This window comes from Diadema setosum, chromosome 17 (genome assembly GCF_964275005.1).
Source record: "Diadema setosum chromosome 17, eeDiaSeto1, whole genome shotgun sequence".
Classification (NCBI taxonomy): Eukaryota; Metazoa; Echinodermata; class Echinoidea; order Diadematoida; family Diadematidae; genus Diadema; species Diadema setosum.
In genome coordinates this window covers 1851256-1865964 of record NC_092701.1, presented here as the reverse complement: position 1 = coordinate 1865964, position 14709 = coordinate 1851256, and the positions used below count along the sequence as shown (strand labels likewise).

General features: G+C 37.9%; 1 protein-coding gene across 1 annotated transcript in view; it reads left to right on the top strand.

Moving 5' to 3' along the window:
- The first annotated feature begins 6108 nt into the window (after positions 1-6108).
- Positions 6109-14709, top strand: part of LOC140241092 (uncharacterized) — a 329537-nt gene continuing 320936 nt past the window's right edge. The window contains exons 1-6 of the mRNA XM_072320859.1: positions 6109-6121; positions 6905-7216; positions 8449-8790; positions 9258-9383; positions 10524-10592; positions 11645-13191. Of these exons, the coding sequence (XP_072176960.1) occupies positions 6109-6121; positions 6905-7216; positions 8449-8790; positions 9258-9383; positions 10524-10592; positions 11645-13191 (2409 nt within the window). The remainder of the gene's footprint in view (positions 6122-6904; positions 7217-8448; positions 8791-9257; positions 9384-10523; positions 10593-11644; positions 13192-14709) is intronic.

Genomic DNA, 14709 nt, shown 5'->3' with positions numbered 1-14709 from the left:
AGCATCAGTGCTGCCAGAGCCGGGGTGCCATTGTTTTTTGTTTTTTGTTTTTCTTTTTGTTTTCTTTTTGTTTTGTTTTGTTTTCTCTTTTTTTTTCCTCCTGGTGCAAAATAAAAAAAAAAATTAAAAATAAAATTAATAAAGAACAATTATTTAGCGTCTGGCGTTGAGGCCGCTCGCAGACTGAAGGGTTTCTTTTTTTTTTCTAAGGTTCTGAAGGGGGGTTCGCACCCAGCGCACCCCCCTGGTGACGCCCATGTGTTTTGTGTGTGTATGTTTTTTTTTTTTTTGTAGGACATGCTGTAAATTGTCAGAGGTCATGATTAACCTGAATTTATACTCTTCTTGTATTTGCAGTTGTATAGATGTGTCTATGGTGCTTTCAAATTGCAGAACAAAAAGAAAAAGTCACTCGTATACAAAGATAAGTTAATTCAAGTACTCGACGTTATAAATGTGAAGTGAAGTGAAGAAGTGTAAAGCTTATCCTCTCCCAAGTATCATACCAGTAATATAATGTATGTATTTTGTGACAATACCAAAGGTCCTGTTTAATGGAATTGTTTTCCTGCCCTTTGTAGTTGCTTTTAGGACAAATATGCTTTAAAAAAAAACAACACCAAACAAACTATCAAATATGCGGAAAACGTTGACTTCTGCATATCTGAAGACTGACACAATTACTGTATCTCATCCATGCAGGAATTATTTCATAGAGAATTATAAATTTTGTTATGTATTTCAAAAGCCTGATGCACCTCTTGCTATTTCATATCATCTGTACAGAGATGTGTGATGGTGTTTCAAGAACTGCTCGGTACACAAATGACAAATATTGTGTGGAAAAAAATTAGTGAACAAATGAAAATATTTTGTTAAGATTATTTGACAGATTTTAACATAACAAATACAAACCTCACCTTTAGATTGTAAAAGTTAAGGTGAATAAATACATTTCTGCGAATTTCTGAAAGAGCAAATTTCTATGGTTTTCAGTTATTGAGTAATGTTTCATGAAAAAATATTGGTGAATTTCATGTACATGTATTCATGCTTGTGAAACTGTGTGTGCATGGGTGTGTTTTCTTTACTTTTCTTTCCAGTGTCAACGATAATGTATGACATGCTCATGTGTTGCTAATATGTATGTTTTCTACGTATGTTTGACCGATGAGTTTTGACAAATGAGTTTGTGATGCACATTTTCAATGCAGATAGGTACAAATGTACTTTTAAAAATGGTGCCAGTGAAGCACCTTACCAGCACTGCGTGTGAAAAACACCAAAAATACACAGACATCAATTCACATACTACATTCAAAGGAAAAACTAGATATATCGCTACGGCGACTGATATGCCACCGCCATAATGCATGGTTCTTCTAATAGGTCTATAGTACAATGTCTTGACAATGTGTGATGACAGTTTCACACAATTGGAAAAATATTAAAATGACAGGTTTGCCACAAATGTGCTGAATGTTCACTTTCCAAGAACTAGGTTCAATTGGATGAATGATTAAAATGTCAGAGTGCAGGTATTTGGGGAACTGATGATTTTTACTTGACTTTTTACCCTTTTATATGTTTATGCATTGAATAATTTTCAAGGTATTGAGAAAAAGTATGATTTCAGTATCAAATGGGAAAATAGCATTATCTAAACCTGGCCTTTGACCTTTGACCTCACAGTTCCAAAGAGAATCACTATTAGGTTGAACATGCATAAATATGTAAGTTTCATAATGATACCTTGAGTTACTTTTGAGATATGGAGGAAAAAGTGCAATTCAGCACTTTCACTTGACCTTTGGCCTTTGACCTTTTGGCAAGAAACTTCCCACAGAATGTATATTGGGTAATACATGTATACATCAAGTTAAAAAAATTTTTCAGGCATTGCATAAATATAAGGAAAGTAGTGATATTTTGAGGAGTTGACCTTGACCTTTGACCGCCTGACCTTTGAACCATGACCCCCAACTTCCCGAGATAATCACTGCCCATTGGAACAAGCATATACCGGGTGTCCCAAAAAAAGCGGAACGGTAGATTTTCAGTACCTTGCGTTCTAAAAGTGATACATTTTTTGACATTATTAGAAAGAGCATCTTCCGCAGAAGACCATGATACCTAAATCAATAAATTTGGTTTAGCACTTTTTATTCTACGCCAATTCTTGTAAAAGCAGTCATTTTCAATTTTTTGCGACTTATGAGAAAATAATTTGTGTGCGACACGCGTTCCATACGGTGAATTGTGTAAGCTCGTTGATCCATGTCAACAAAAGATAACGCCTTCATATTGGGAGCGCGCGCACACACACACACACAGACACACACGGGTTTCCCAATGTGAAAGCTGTATCTTTTGTTGACACGGATCACCGAGCTTACACAATATTCACCGTATGGATCGCGTAGTGCACTTTAATATTATCTCATAAGTCGCAAAATTCCGGCGAAATTTGGCAATGACTGCATTTTCAGAAATTGGCGTAGAATAAAAAGTACTGAACCAAATTTGATGATTTTGGTATCATAGTCTTCTGCGGAAGATGCTCTTTCTAATAATGTCAAAAGATATATAACTTTTAGACCGCAAGATACTGAAAATCCACCGTTCCGCTTTTTTGGGACACCCGGTATACTAAGTTCCATGAAGATGCCTCGAACCATTTGCGAGATATGGAGAAAAAAAATGAATTTTCAACCTTTTTTTTACAAAATAACCTGTGACCTTTGACCTTTGACCCCGCCACCCTAAAATCCAAACAAAGTATTATCCCCCCCCCCCCAGGATATACCCTCATACCAAGTTTGATGTAAAACCACCACACGGTTCTTGAGATATCGACAAAAACAAAACGGGACGGACGTACGGACGGACGGACGGACGGACGACCCGAAAACATAATGCCTCCGGCCACTTCGTTGGCGGCGGCATAAAAAAGTTCTTTTGAGTACCATTAAATGGTTCTCAGCACTGTCACAATAGCGACACCTCTTTTGGAGCCTGTGAGAACCTTTTCAAATGGTGCCTGTCAGCACCTTTTAACATTGGTGCCTATTAGAACCTTTTCCAATGAAATGGTTTTCATGAACACCTTTTGAAAAGAGTAAAAAAGGCGCCCATGGGCACCTTTCAAATGGTACCCACTTAGCACCATTTCATCGGGGAAAAGGTTCTAATGGGCACCTTTTGCAAAAGGTGCCAAGCACCATTTAAAAAAGGTTCTCACGAGCACCAAAAAGGGTGTCGCTATAGTGACAGTGCTGAGAACCATTTAATGGTGCTCAAAAGAACCTTTTTTTTTCTCTAAGAGTGTACAATGAACTTTCATTCGTGTTGTTTTAGGGTTACCTGGTCCCGCTGATTGATATCACTAATTGCGTGTTCAAATTGAACGACAAACCGAGTAGAAAATCATGATGTTACAAAGCGTATGGCCATTCATGTTTAATGTTTCGTTCTAAAAGGGTTTGCACTCGTAAATGATTCAAATGCTTCAAGTGCTTCCCTATGAAAATGGACTTCATGCAATATTTAAATACTCTCCTTATGTTTCATAGATAAAGGCTAGCGTATTCCTGTCAATTTCAAATGTTCCCTTATTTGTTTTTTATACAGTTTGTTTGTTTCTGTAAGTCATCATAATGATAATCTACCGATGACACAACTAAAAAAGTCTTGTTCGACAAGGATATTATTGTTGCCGTTATTCTTCCTCTTTCTTGATTGTTGAGTATTTCTGGAATTAAATCCATCATCATGTCAAGAGATAAATGCATTAATGAAATTTTAGCAGGGTTCACCCATGTTTAATTGATGTTCCACGTCCGACCATTCTGGGAGGCCGAAGATGGTTTCAAGCTAGGATAATATACGTTCAGTAAGGTTTAGAGGGCGTGTTTCGAAACATTAATCTAATACTGAGAAATTTAAAAAAAAGAATGTAAAAAGAATATTAGAACTATATAGATTTTCACTTTTAAAAAAAGAAACAATCCTGAACAGCAGATTCTCTCCTTTTCTGCACGGTGTTGTATGGGATACTGTAGTAGCTTTTCGGACCCACTCACATCGCGCCCAATGCACACGCCAGATATCATGCGTATTATCATACCTCAGTGTGAGCTTTTTGCATGTGATCATCTCCCTATCTCTGGTAGAGCTTGACTATCTGAGCCGCCCATCCACACACAGCAGTGAGCTAACCCTGCTGGAAAGAAACCAGGGACCCACAATATAAGAAACACAGTGTAAACACAGTGGGGTATCTCTTCATACTGTTACATTCGGGCGTTTTAATAGCGTGAACACAATGTGAGTCATCGATTCACAAGGTGAAACAAAGCATTAGGAACACTCCGTGAAAACCACACCACAGTGTTAAATCATCTTCACACTGTTAAACTCGAGCGTTTTTACATAGTCGACTAAATGAACACACTGTGAACACTCTGTGAAAACACTTTGGGGCACTGTTGCCTCTCACTCCTTTTAAATAAAAGTGAGCAGCAGTACTCTATTCAAAAGTTGCGTAACAAAATCACTTGTAGTAGTAGGTTTGCAAACGTTGTGATGAAAAGATTTGACAATATTGTCGGCAAAGTTGAAAGAAACCTTCATGTGCAGGTAAATATCCCTCACACTATATCAGACTCAACCAGTTATAATCAACAGGGAAGTGAGCGGGTCCAAGTTGACCCATTTTTTTTTTTCGGTTGGAGTTGATAGCTAAACAAACGGGGTTTGCCTTTACAAACCAGCGATATCCACATTGCTCGCAGCCTATGACTGAGAGGATAAACTCTCCCTTATCTCATTTCTTGCAATGCATGTACAATTGAAACTGAAATGAAGCGCATTTCACACGTTACATATAGCATACTAATGACTTAGCCGAATACGTCATCGTAACGAAGTTGTAAGAAAGAAGGTAAAGGGGGAAAAAGGAAAGGAGAATTGTGAACTTGCTGTGAAAGTGATGGGTTTGTCATAAATGCCTTAACAAAATTTAATACTCAAGGCTTGCACTTCAGGATCACTTGATTTAATTGGAAGGAGTTGATTAATACAGGAAAGAAAATAGCCGCTGGTGTTAAATCAAAAGTGTATAGTAAACTGAAACTGATAATCAGCGAGGAGAAAATGTTTCCATTTTTACGTCCTTTATTGTGCATGTATGCTGGCTTGAAGTGAATTTCGAATAACGGGACCAAAATGGTGAATCGATATTGAATGGATGTCTGGGTCAATTTTCTAATTATGGTGGAATTTGTCTGTCGGGTCGTATAACTATGTACATTTTCGTTCAAACAACGCATTTAAGGCAAGGGGGAAGCTAGTGGGGAAGTACCTATGTATCTGTGAAGGAAGAACCATGCATGACGTCGCAATATTCGTTGGCTGCGAGAATCCACTAAGAAAATGTTAGGGCTTAAAAAAAAAACATACCCCCCCACCAAAAAACAAAACAAAACAAAAACAAAACAAAACAGAACAAAACAAAAACATACACACACACACACACACAGTCACGCACCATCACAAAAACAAATTCAAGAAAGCATGAAATAGAGGGCTAGATTTATCATCCACACTCACACATAACGGTATTTCCTTGATGTAGTACATTAGGGTACTATAATTACTTGAATGAACAGGGTATTTGCGGCACACTGTATTTGAAGTCTGCAATAGCCAACCTTAGCAAACAAGGAGTTGAGGTTATCAGTGTGTGTTTTTTCACGCTTACATTATAACAAACTATCTAAAGTTCTTCTAATAACAGGCATTCGAGTAAAGACTGGCAAGCGGGTCAACGGGAGACCTCTTATTTAATCGAGACTAATAGCACCATTTCCATAAGCCCTGTGAACTTTTAATAATAGGAGTGGTAAGATAATCAATAGTATTTATATTCCATGCCCGAATCTGTAACATTTCGAAACTTCTATATATATTTTGCGTCCTAACATATACATTGAGTGTTTTCTTCGTATCACGCCTTTTCAGGAACCATCCCTTAGGATGTCGACGACCACGAAGTTATTTTAAATTTACATGCTCAATACAACGCAGCTTCCAGCTAGGACCTATTACATGTCCATCCAGAGTTAAAGCCATTTTGACCAAAGCAACTAGAGCAAGAAGTATAATTTAGCCTGACTGAGTTTTGATACTTACAAAGACTAAATAACACACACACACACACACACACACACACACACACACACACACAAACAAACACACAAACACACACGTGCACATCAACAACACATTTCAGTCGGAACATTATGTTTATATCCATGAAGATACAACGATTTCATTTCCCGATATTTGGCTTGATACCAGCTTGGCACAAATACCTGCAGACACATTTTTTTTTTTTAGCATTACATCATTCCTGAACTGGTTATTCTGATAGACGCTCTTATTTGTAATTATAATCTGTGTTGTGATCATCCTCGGTAAGAACAGGGTAAGTTTTTATTCTTTTCACGCATTGGTCGTTATTTTTTTACACTTCTAGCATATTGATTTACGAATATAGACGAGAGAAGACTAAATATGTATGGGAGTTAAGTATAACGTTTTCAGATAAGCACCAGACGTAGTGTTTAACAGAATTTTGGCGCCCAGTCATTACAGTTATCTGCCATTGCCATTCTTCGCTCAGATGCCACTTCGGTTAGATAACAAGAATAATGCTGTATTCACGGCTTCTCTGAAAAACAGCCTTACTTATCTGATCGAGGGCATCTTATCCGGGATTAAGTAATATACAAACACACAAACAAACAAACAAACAAATGACTGGAAGAACTTCCGGAGAGCATACATTATTCATTCATTTTAGCGGTGACACGCGTTCTTTACTCACTTTTCAATCGTCTAGCCTCAACGGTAGGCACTGCCCCCAACGTTCGGGGATGGAAAGGGGAGGACATCCGACTGAGATGTGACATCCAGGAGGAGCCTCTCACTGTGTTCTGGTCCAAGGAGAGTGAATCAGATCAGGAGCCGCCGACGATCAAGGCTGCTTTCTTTGGTGGAAACTTTGAGAGCAGGGGGGAACGGTTCGACATCGACAAAAACTTCAGCCTCGTCATTACCACCTTGGAGGTTGCTGATGAGGGTCTTTATCATTGTGACGTGGTGCTAACGAATCGCGATGACTTTACGAATTCTACTTTCTTGACGGTTGATTGTGAGATATGTATTGTTTTTATCACACTCTTTGCAGAGGCGTGGATTTTTCAAGGGAAGGAGTTGAATGAAAATTTCAAGCCAGAAATGAGAACCGTCATACAATACTTGCCAATAAAATTTCAGCAAAGATACCCACGCCCCCCCCCCCCACCAATCCATCTCACTCTTGCCTATCTGAACAACCATGACAATAACTTTCGGTTATTCGAGTATTTCGGTTAGACATATGGGTAATGAAATGATTTAAGTGTAAAACAACGATGCACAATTTACTGTAGTTCTCTATTCGTAATTAAGGTTGCTAAATTCGCTCTTACGGTATATTAATATGCAAAGGAGCAGGTCAGAGAAATAAGTGATCGGTGAGTTAATTTCATGAACCAATAATGGAACTTTCGTCTCATGCGGAGTAGGTGATGTTCTTTTTGGAAAACGCAAATGTGTTTTATGTTTACTGTCTTGTTTTTCTGTCCTCCCCACCAACGAAGGAGCGCATGAATGACTGATGCAGTCCTCAAAACAGAAACGAAATTCAATTCGCAAAAAATGATACGAAACACATTGCTTTCTTGCCTGTTATACAATCCATTCTACACCATTTTTATTATGACTGCAAAACACACGATAATATGATACATTGAAGAGAACAATCGCACACCATGTGTAGGTAAAGAAAGAAAAAGATACATGATTTTGTCAAATTGATGTCCAGTAAAGAGTACACAGTGGTTAAAGAGATGCTATGGTTCTTGGTTAGAACATTATTCAGTTTTGACTTTTTTGGAGATAATGATAAAGAGGATACAATCAAATTTTATTTTACTCTGTTCTCGGCTCAGCCATTTACAGAACGATTTTTCATCAAATGAACTTTTCAATTCCTCTTATAATTGTATGCCCTTCATTCTTTCACATTTCTAATCAAAATCTTAATCCCCATTTCAACGAAAACTACACCACCCCTTTAACCTCAATACCATTCTCGCCTTTTGTAAGACTTGTGAAAGTGCAGCAGAATATGATTATGAAGAGGAGATTGAAGGCAATTAAAGCTGGGCAGCTATGGCGATCGCTATACACTGTGCACATTGTTATATGTAAGCGTAGGTCTGTCATGCATATGCTTCATTTTTCTACATTTGTTACATTTTGTATCTTCAATATTTGTTCTAGATTCCCACGTAACATGACAAAATCATGCCGTTTTAATACTATTCATTCTTTTAAAAGCGATGGCGTCAAAACATGTTATTGAGGAATGCGTCGATGAGAGCCAATCCAATAAAAGCCTGTGCACATACCAAACTTCCTCCAACACTCCTTTCGTTAACCTAACGTGTGTCGTCAGTGAATTCAAGCCTAACATTTCAATGTTATGGTCTAAGGAGACGGGAGAGATACTTAACTCGACAGTTTCGCACCAGACGACCCTATCTGACGACACATACGAGAGGTTCGAGGCTATCACTGTGTTTGTGCATGACGGAACAGAAGAAACCTTTATATGCGTGGCTACCGGTGATCCTCTAAATGGGATCTCGACAGCTGAAGTCACCGTTCTGTCTCCATCAGGTTGGGTGAAAAGTTACCAATAGTTTGTGTTTCGTCATGAAATCATGATCATGAATAATATAGAGTTTGGTGTTGATGAACAATCATAGCATAAAATGACCATAAAAGTACTCAAAATCTCTTGTAACAAACATTTGCATTATAAATTGTTTTGGGGAAGATCATTCTGATTGCATAATTTTGAGCAAACATTTGTTTAGGCAATCAATCATGGAAGTATCTTTTTTTTCAATATAATTGCAGACAAATACATAGAAATTGCTTTCACAAAGTGAGATAAAGAGTGAGCTCAATCCTTTTTAAAGTGATTTTTCTGAATAAAATGCCAAAATACGTACATGACGGTTGGATCTGTACAATCAAGTACTTCTTTGGCAATATAAAAGACGTGAAATTTTAATGCCTTCAAATTCTAATGATGGAAGAAAGGTGTTTCAAATAACATGTATACCTATTTCGAATTTCAGAAAAATATGGCAATATAGGTTTCGTCACTGGTCTAGCCATCGGTGTGCCTGTCGCCCTAGCTATCCTATTTCTCCTTGGTGGAATCTTAATGCAAAAATATCATCCTGAATACCTACTGCGGAAAGGTATGGATATTGACAGACTTGGTAACCAATTTGATAAAATCGAAGTGAATAACACTTGATCTGCGTTAGGTTAAAGGGATAGTGTAGTGTTGGTGGAGATGGAGATGGAGTTTTAACTTTTTTGCGAGGTACCCCCCCTCCCCCCCCCCCAAAAAAAAAAAAAAACCTAATGAAATTGATAACATAGTACAGAGCACACCATTCTAAGAGGAATTCAAAGTTTATTAGAAAAAGATACGTTTTGGAATAACTGAGACGTCGAAAAACAAAGTACACCAAAGTACAACAAAGCGATCCTAATAAAAGGTTGGTCCACACTTTAGTTAGGTTTGCTCTGTTTGGGATATTCAGCCTTTTAAAAACCAATTTTCATCAAATAAACGTTGAATCCCCCATAGAATTACATGCTTGTTCATATTTCATTAGAGGTTTCTCATTATCTCATAAAAGAATGTTAGAAACCTTGATTAAGGTCTCAACCAAAACTTTACGATCCCTTCAAAACCCACTGAAAAGAGTAGGTTGTAATTACTGTATCATCTTCCTTTTGATATTGATAATCGCCCCTTTTCAGTACAAATAACGCTAGTCAATCAGTTCTGTATCATACACGTGTAGCATCATAGTAATGAAATAAATTTATAACTATAATTAGAAAACAAATTAAACAAAAAGATACTGTAACTGTTCATGTTGCGCTAACATTACGGTGGTGAATTTTGAGACGCTCGACAGACACTTGTGACTACAGCAATCGACTTAAATATTGTGATTTTGATTGAAGGAAGGCATATAATTATTATCACACATATCGTCTGCCCCATCAGTGGAAGATCTAGGAAGGGGGGGGGGCGTTCCCTTTTTGTATATATATATATATATATATATATATATATATATATATATATATATATATATATATACATTAGTTTTTATTAAAGTGTACACCAGAGAATTGAGTTCAAGCCGTTTTTGCTTGCTTGGCAGCGGATGAAATGGCACCTTGCTTTGCTCCCCCTCCCCCATACAGAATTTCTGGATTCCCCACTGCCCATTCACATTGGGTTTTGATTTTTTGTTGATGCTCTCGTCGCTTTTCTTTTTTTCTTTTTTTTTTTTTGGTGTTATTATTTCTCACAGGATGCAGCTGGAATTGCTGTAGGGGACAAGCAAGAACACAGCGATCAGACGTGGAAGGATTGATGATGGGTATGAGATACTTCAACGAGATTGTTCTTATTTTGTAATCTAATTTTTGGTTAAAATCAAAATAGAAAAAGAGGGAAGAGAGGAATTTGGCCTTAGAATTTCCGGTAACAACCACAATAAATTGCTATTCTTTTATTTATTCATTCCATAATCATCTATAGAGTGTATAAAAAAAAAGTCAAGCATTGAATGCACGAATCGACAGCAATTGTACTACTTCTGCTTGTGTGTGTGTGTTTCTGTTTGTTTGATTTTTGGAAAGGGTGGTAGTGTATTCCATCTTATTCGATTCATTTTATCTAGCAAACAACATTAGATCGTCCTTAACTCGGTATACTTGGAGGAGGCCTTCTTATGCTTGAGTTCTACATTTTACATTTAAAGGCTATTTTCCTCCAAAGTATGATAAATTATGTTCTGAAGCTTCTTTTTAAGCTGCATTACGATCTATATAGATGTATATTTCACAGTTCAAACCCACTTGAAAAGTGACAAAGTATCCCCAGTGCCACACAAAAGTGGTTACAATGAATTCTACTAATTATTACAGTCTGTAGGGACTTCATAATCTGGAAAAGAGTGGGTTGAAAATAACATTTTTTTAATATCCTCTCTTTTCTTTTGTGTCTTATAAAGTCATCCACGTTTTGTATAAACATATCGGTATAACATATTTTCTTGGCTTAAGTTTGACTTTGAAAAATGACCAGAAACTTGTGAATAACATATTTTTATTTTTATTCCTTTTTTCTCGGTGTTATGAAAAACAAAATATTCGTTTTCGCTTTTTTCTTTTGATAAAAAGAATAATGACTGTGCCTTCCATTCAAAACAACTTTTGTGGTTTCGCGAAACGGTAACTGGCCTAAGATATTTGCTGAGCATGTGATTTACAAATCAATTACGCTTTATCGACATTTTTTTTTTGGTATTTCATATAAAGTCACGAAATTATTTTGTTTTTGGTCGTTATTGAGAGCATAGGGTGGATGAACCTTAACTAACCTACAGGGCTAAATGATTTACCTTTGTCCTTTTTGTCTGCATTCAAGGATCAGTAAACGCGGCGTTGACAAAGAAGCAAGTGAAACGATGCAAAGAAGATCTGAAGGCGTATTACCGTACGACGCGACGCAAGGTCACTGTTGATCCCTTTAACTTTATGGAACGTGTAAATTTGGATGATATTTATACCAATCTGAGTCTGATCGACATAAGTAGTAATCAGAAAAGGCCATTATCATACAAGGACCTTTTGACCAATGAGGGAAATGCAAATCTTTCAAAGCGCCTTCTAATTAAAGGCGACGGAGGTGCTGGCAAAACAACACTTTGTGCCAAGATTGCCTGGGACTGGTGCCAGGGAAAAATTCTCCAGGATCTTGATATGGTGATTCTAGTTCCTCTTCGAGATGTTATTGATGTCAACAAAAGTATTGGTAGTATTGTGGAAAGATATCTCTCTGATTCAAATGAAACAACACCAAACCTGATAGACGACTACATTTCAAAAAATCTACATAACGTTCTTCTGTTGTTTGATGGGTTTGACGAGTTCAGCGGGAACCTAGAACACGGAAGCAGCAGTGACGTCATTCGCATTCTTGTATCGGAACAATATAAGTCTTGCAAGGTCATTGTGACCTCAAGGCCATGGCGTATACATGAATTCACACTGACCAAGAGTCTTGCTGATGATTACACATTTATCAACGTCGAAGGATTTAAGGAAGAGGACTTATCGACATATATCAGGAAATACTTCTATAGTAGGAAGAAAGGAGCTGTTGGTGAAAACTTGATCAGCTTTATTGAGGAAAATGATGTCATCCGGTCGAACATGGCCCCGTTTCCAATTTACTGCGCAATGCTTTGCCTTATGTGGGAGGAATTCAGTGAAGAGAGGCGACGAGAAATGATGAAAATGCAAACTTTCTCGGAGATTTTTGGAGCAATGATCTCTTTTCTGAAAGAACACTATGCATCAAAATCGTGTAAAAGTTTGCAGAAACAGGACGTAGTTGAAAAAGTAAGGGAAGCTAGTAAGGCAATTCAAGACGTAAGTGAAATAGCACTAAACGGTTTATTGGACAGACATTTTTCATTTCCTGAAGAACAATTCAGAGAGTGTGGGGATGCCATGCAAACGTGCGTCATGGTCGGAGTTTTGACAACAGAAAAAAAAGTAATCGGTAGGGGGCGTCGGCAACGTGCTAACACTTCATCTTTTGTTGAGTCAACTGTTTTGTTTCCACACAAATTGTTCCAGGAATATACTGCAGGGGTATATATTACGAATCTATTCTCCAAGGACCGTCCAAAGTATGACCTTCTGAAGTACAAGCTTCTTCCTCGATCTCAGGAGTTCCGTTACCTACTCTACTTCGCCTCAGCGTTAAAAAAGGAACTTGGCCTTGATATCATTCATGGCTTGATAAAGGAAGGTAACCAGGATTTATGCATTGACGTTGCATTCGAATGTCATACTGAGGAGGCGACCAGGGCAGTGGAAAAACTACGGAAAGAATACACATTATCGCCAAACTCGTCAGAGCATACGAACTTAGGAGTTGCGTTCATGGTGCACTGGGACAAAGTGGTGAGTGATACAACTTGTTCCAATAGCCACAAATAGTTTAAGATTGTAATGCAAGGTTTTGTTTTGCTTTTTTTTAACATGTGAAAATGCTTTACACTCGACTAAAATCAGATCGATCCACGGTATTCGTCAATAGTCATTCAAATTCGTTCATGTCTAACATCTCCGTTCCTTCTGTCACCCAAAGTCGTCAATGAGCAAGCATATTTGAAATAATTGCAATTACCTTCAAGAATACGGGGTTATCAGTTAGAGGGTCATGGTGAGCGGAATTTGGACCTATTTAGGCCAGTACTTAGCCTCCTCAATGTTATGCTCATTTGGCAAGTGAAATGAAACATTCTTTTTTTTTCTACTAAAATTTATGGGAAATGTGGGAAATGTAAGCTCTGTTTCGGAAGTGGTGCTTCTTCTAACGGGGAGGGGTTCACTGTTATCAACCATTAATATTCTGAAAGTTCATCGTACAATAGATCTGTGTAATGTTTTCGTCATCAGAAACAGGTTAATGGAATGCCTGTTACTAGGTCCCTTTACGTACAGTTTACGCTTCCAGTGACAAATGACACAAAACAATGTTCGTGCGTTTACCTACGATTTAATGGTGGATATCTTTGTGCATATCAACTTCACAATATCAGCAATTTTCAACTTAAACTTCACATGGTACTGTACAACCAGGTTATACTCATATCCTTGGCGTGACTGTCCTAACTCATTTTAAGTACGGAATATAAACTACCACGATTACCCTCAGGGAAGGACCCGGGTAAATTTTTTCCAAATCATCTTTTCATTCTTAAAATTATTTCCTGTAACTTTCAGCACCTATACATATGCGCAACATGGAATTACCATCATGTGCGTACCATGATACTCACTGCATCCAACAGTCGAGTACTTCCGGCCCCCCCTGGCCATTGAGTAATAGAGTCCCTGCGTTGAACAGGCGAACAGTATTACTTAGACCAGCGAGTACAGGCTATATCGAATATACATATAACCCCCCCTGGCCACTAAATGCAATAGAGTTCCCTGCATGAAAAACAGGCGAACAACATCACGACCAGTGAGTACAGGTTATAACGCGTTCGAACCCCCCCCCCCCCCTGGCCTTAAAATTGCACTAATGTTCCCTGCCTTTAATAAACACAAGCGAACAGAAATACGACCAGCGAGTACAGGTTATCCGCCATCAGGACTTAACTGCCTGGTAAACCACTTGGTGCTGTAAAGAAACAATGGCCAATTAGAATAATCAAATCATGTTTCCAAAAGTCAACCTTCCCATAAGGCAATCTACTGTGGTGTGCCACAAATGCAAATAATGCGAAGGGGCGAAAAAATGACAATTTTCCGCCACACGGGCATAGCCCGCCGCCACTGAGCATGGGCTTAATTACATATAGTATATTAACGACTTATTACATACTAATATACTGGATATCTGGTAACACCTTTTACCCTTTCTGTTGCCTAGCTATCTATGGTATGTGATCTGAATAATTACGACGATCA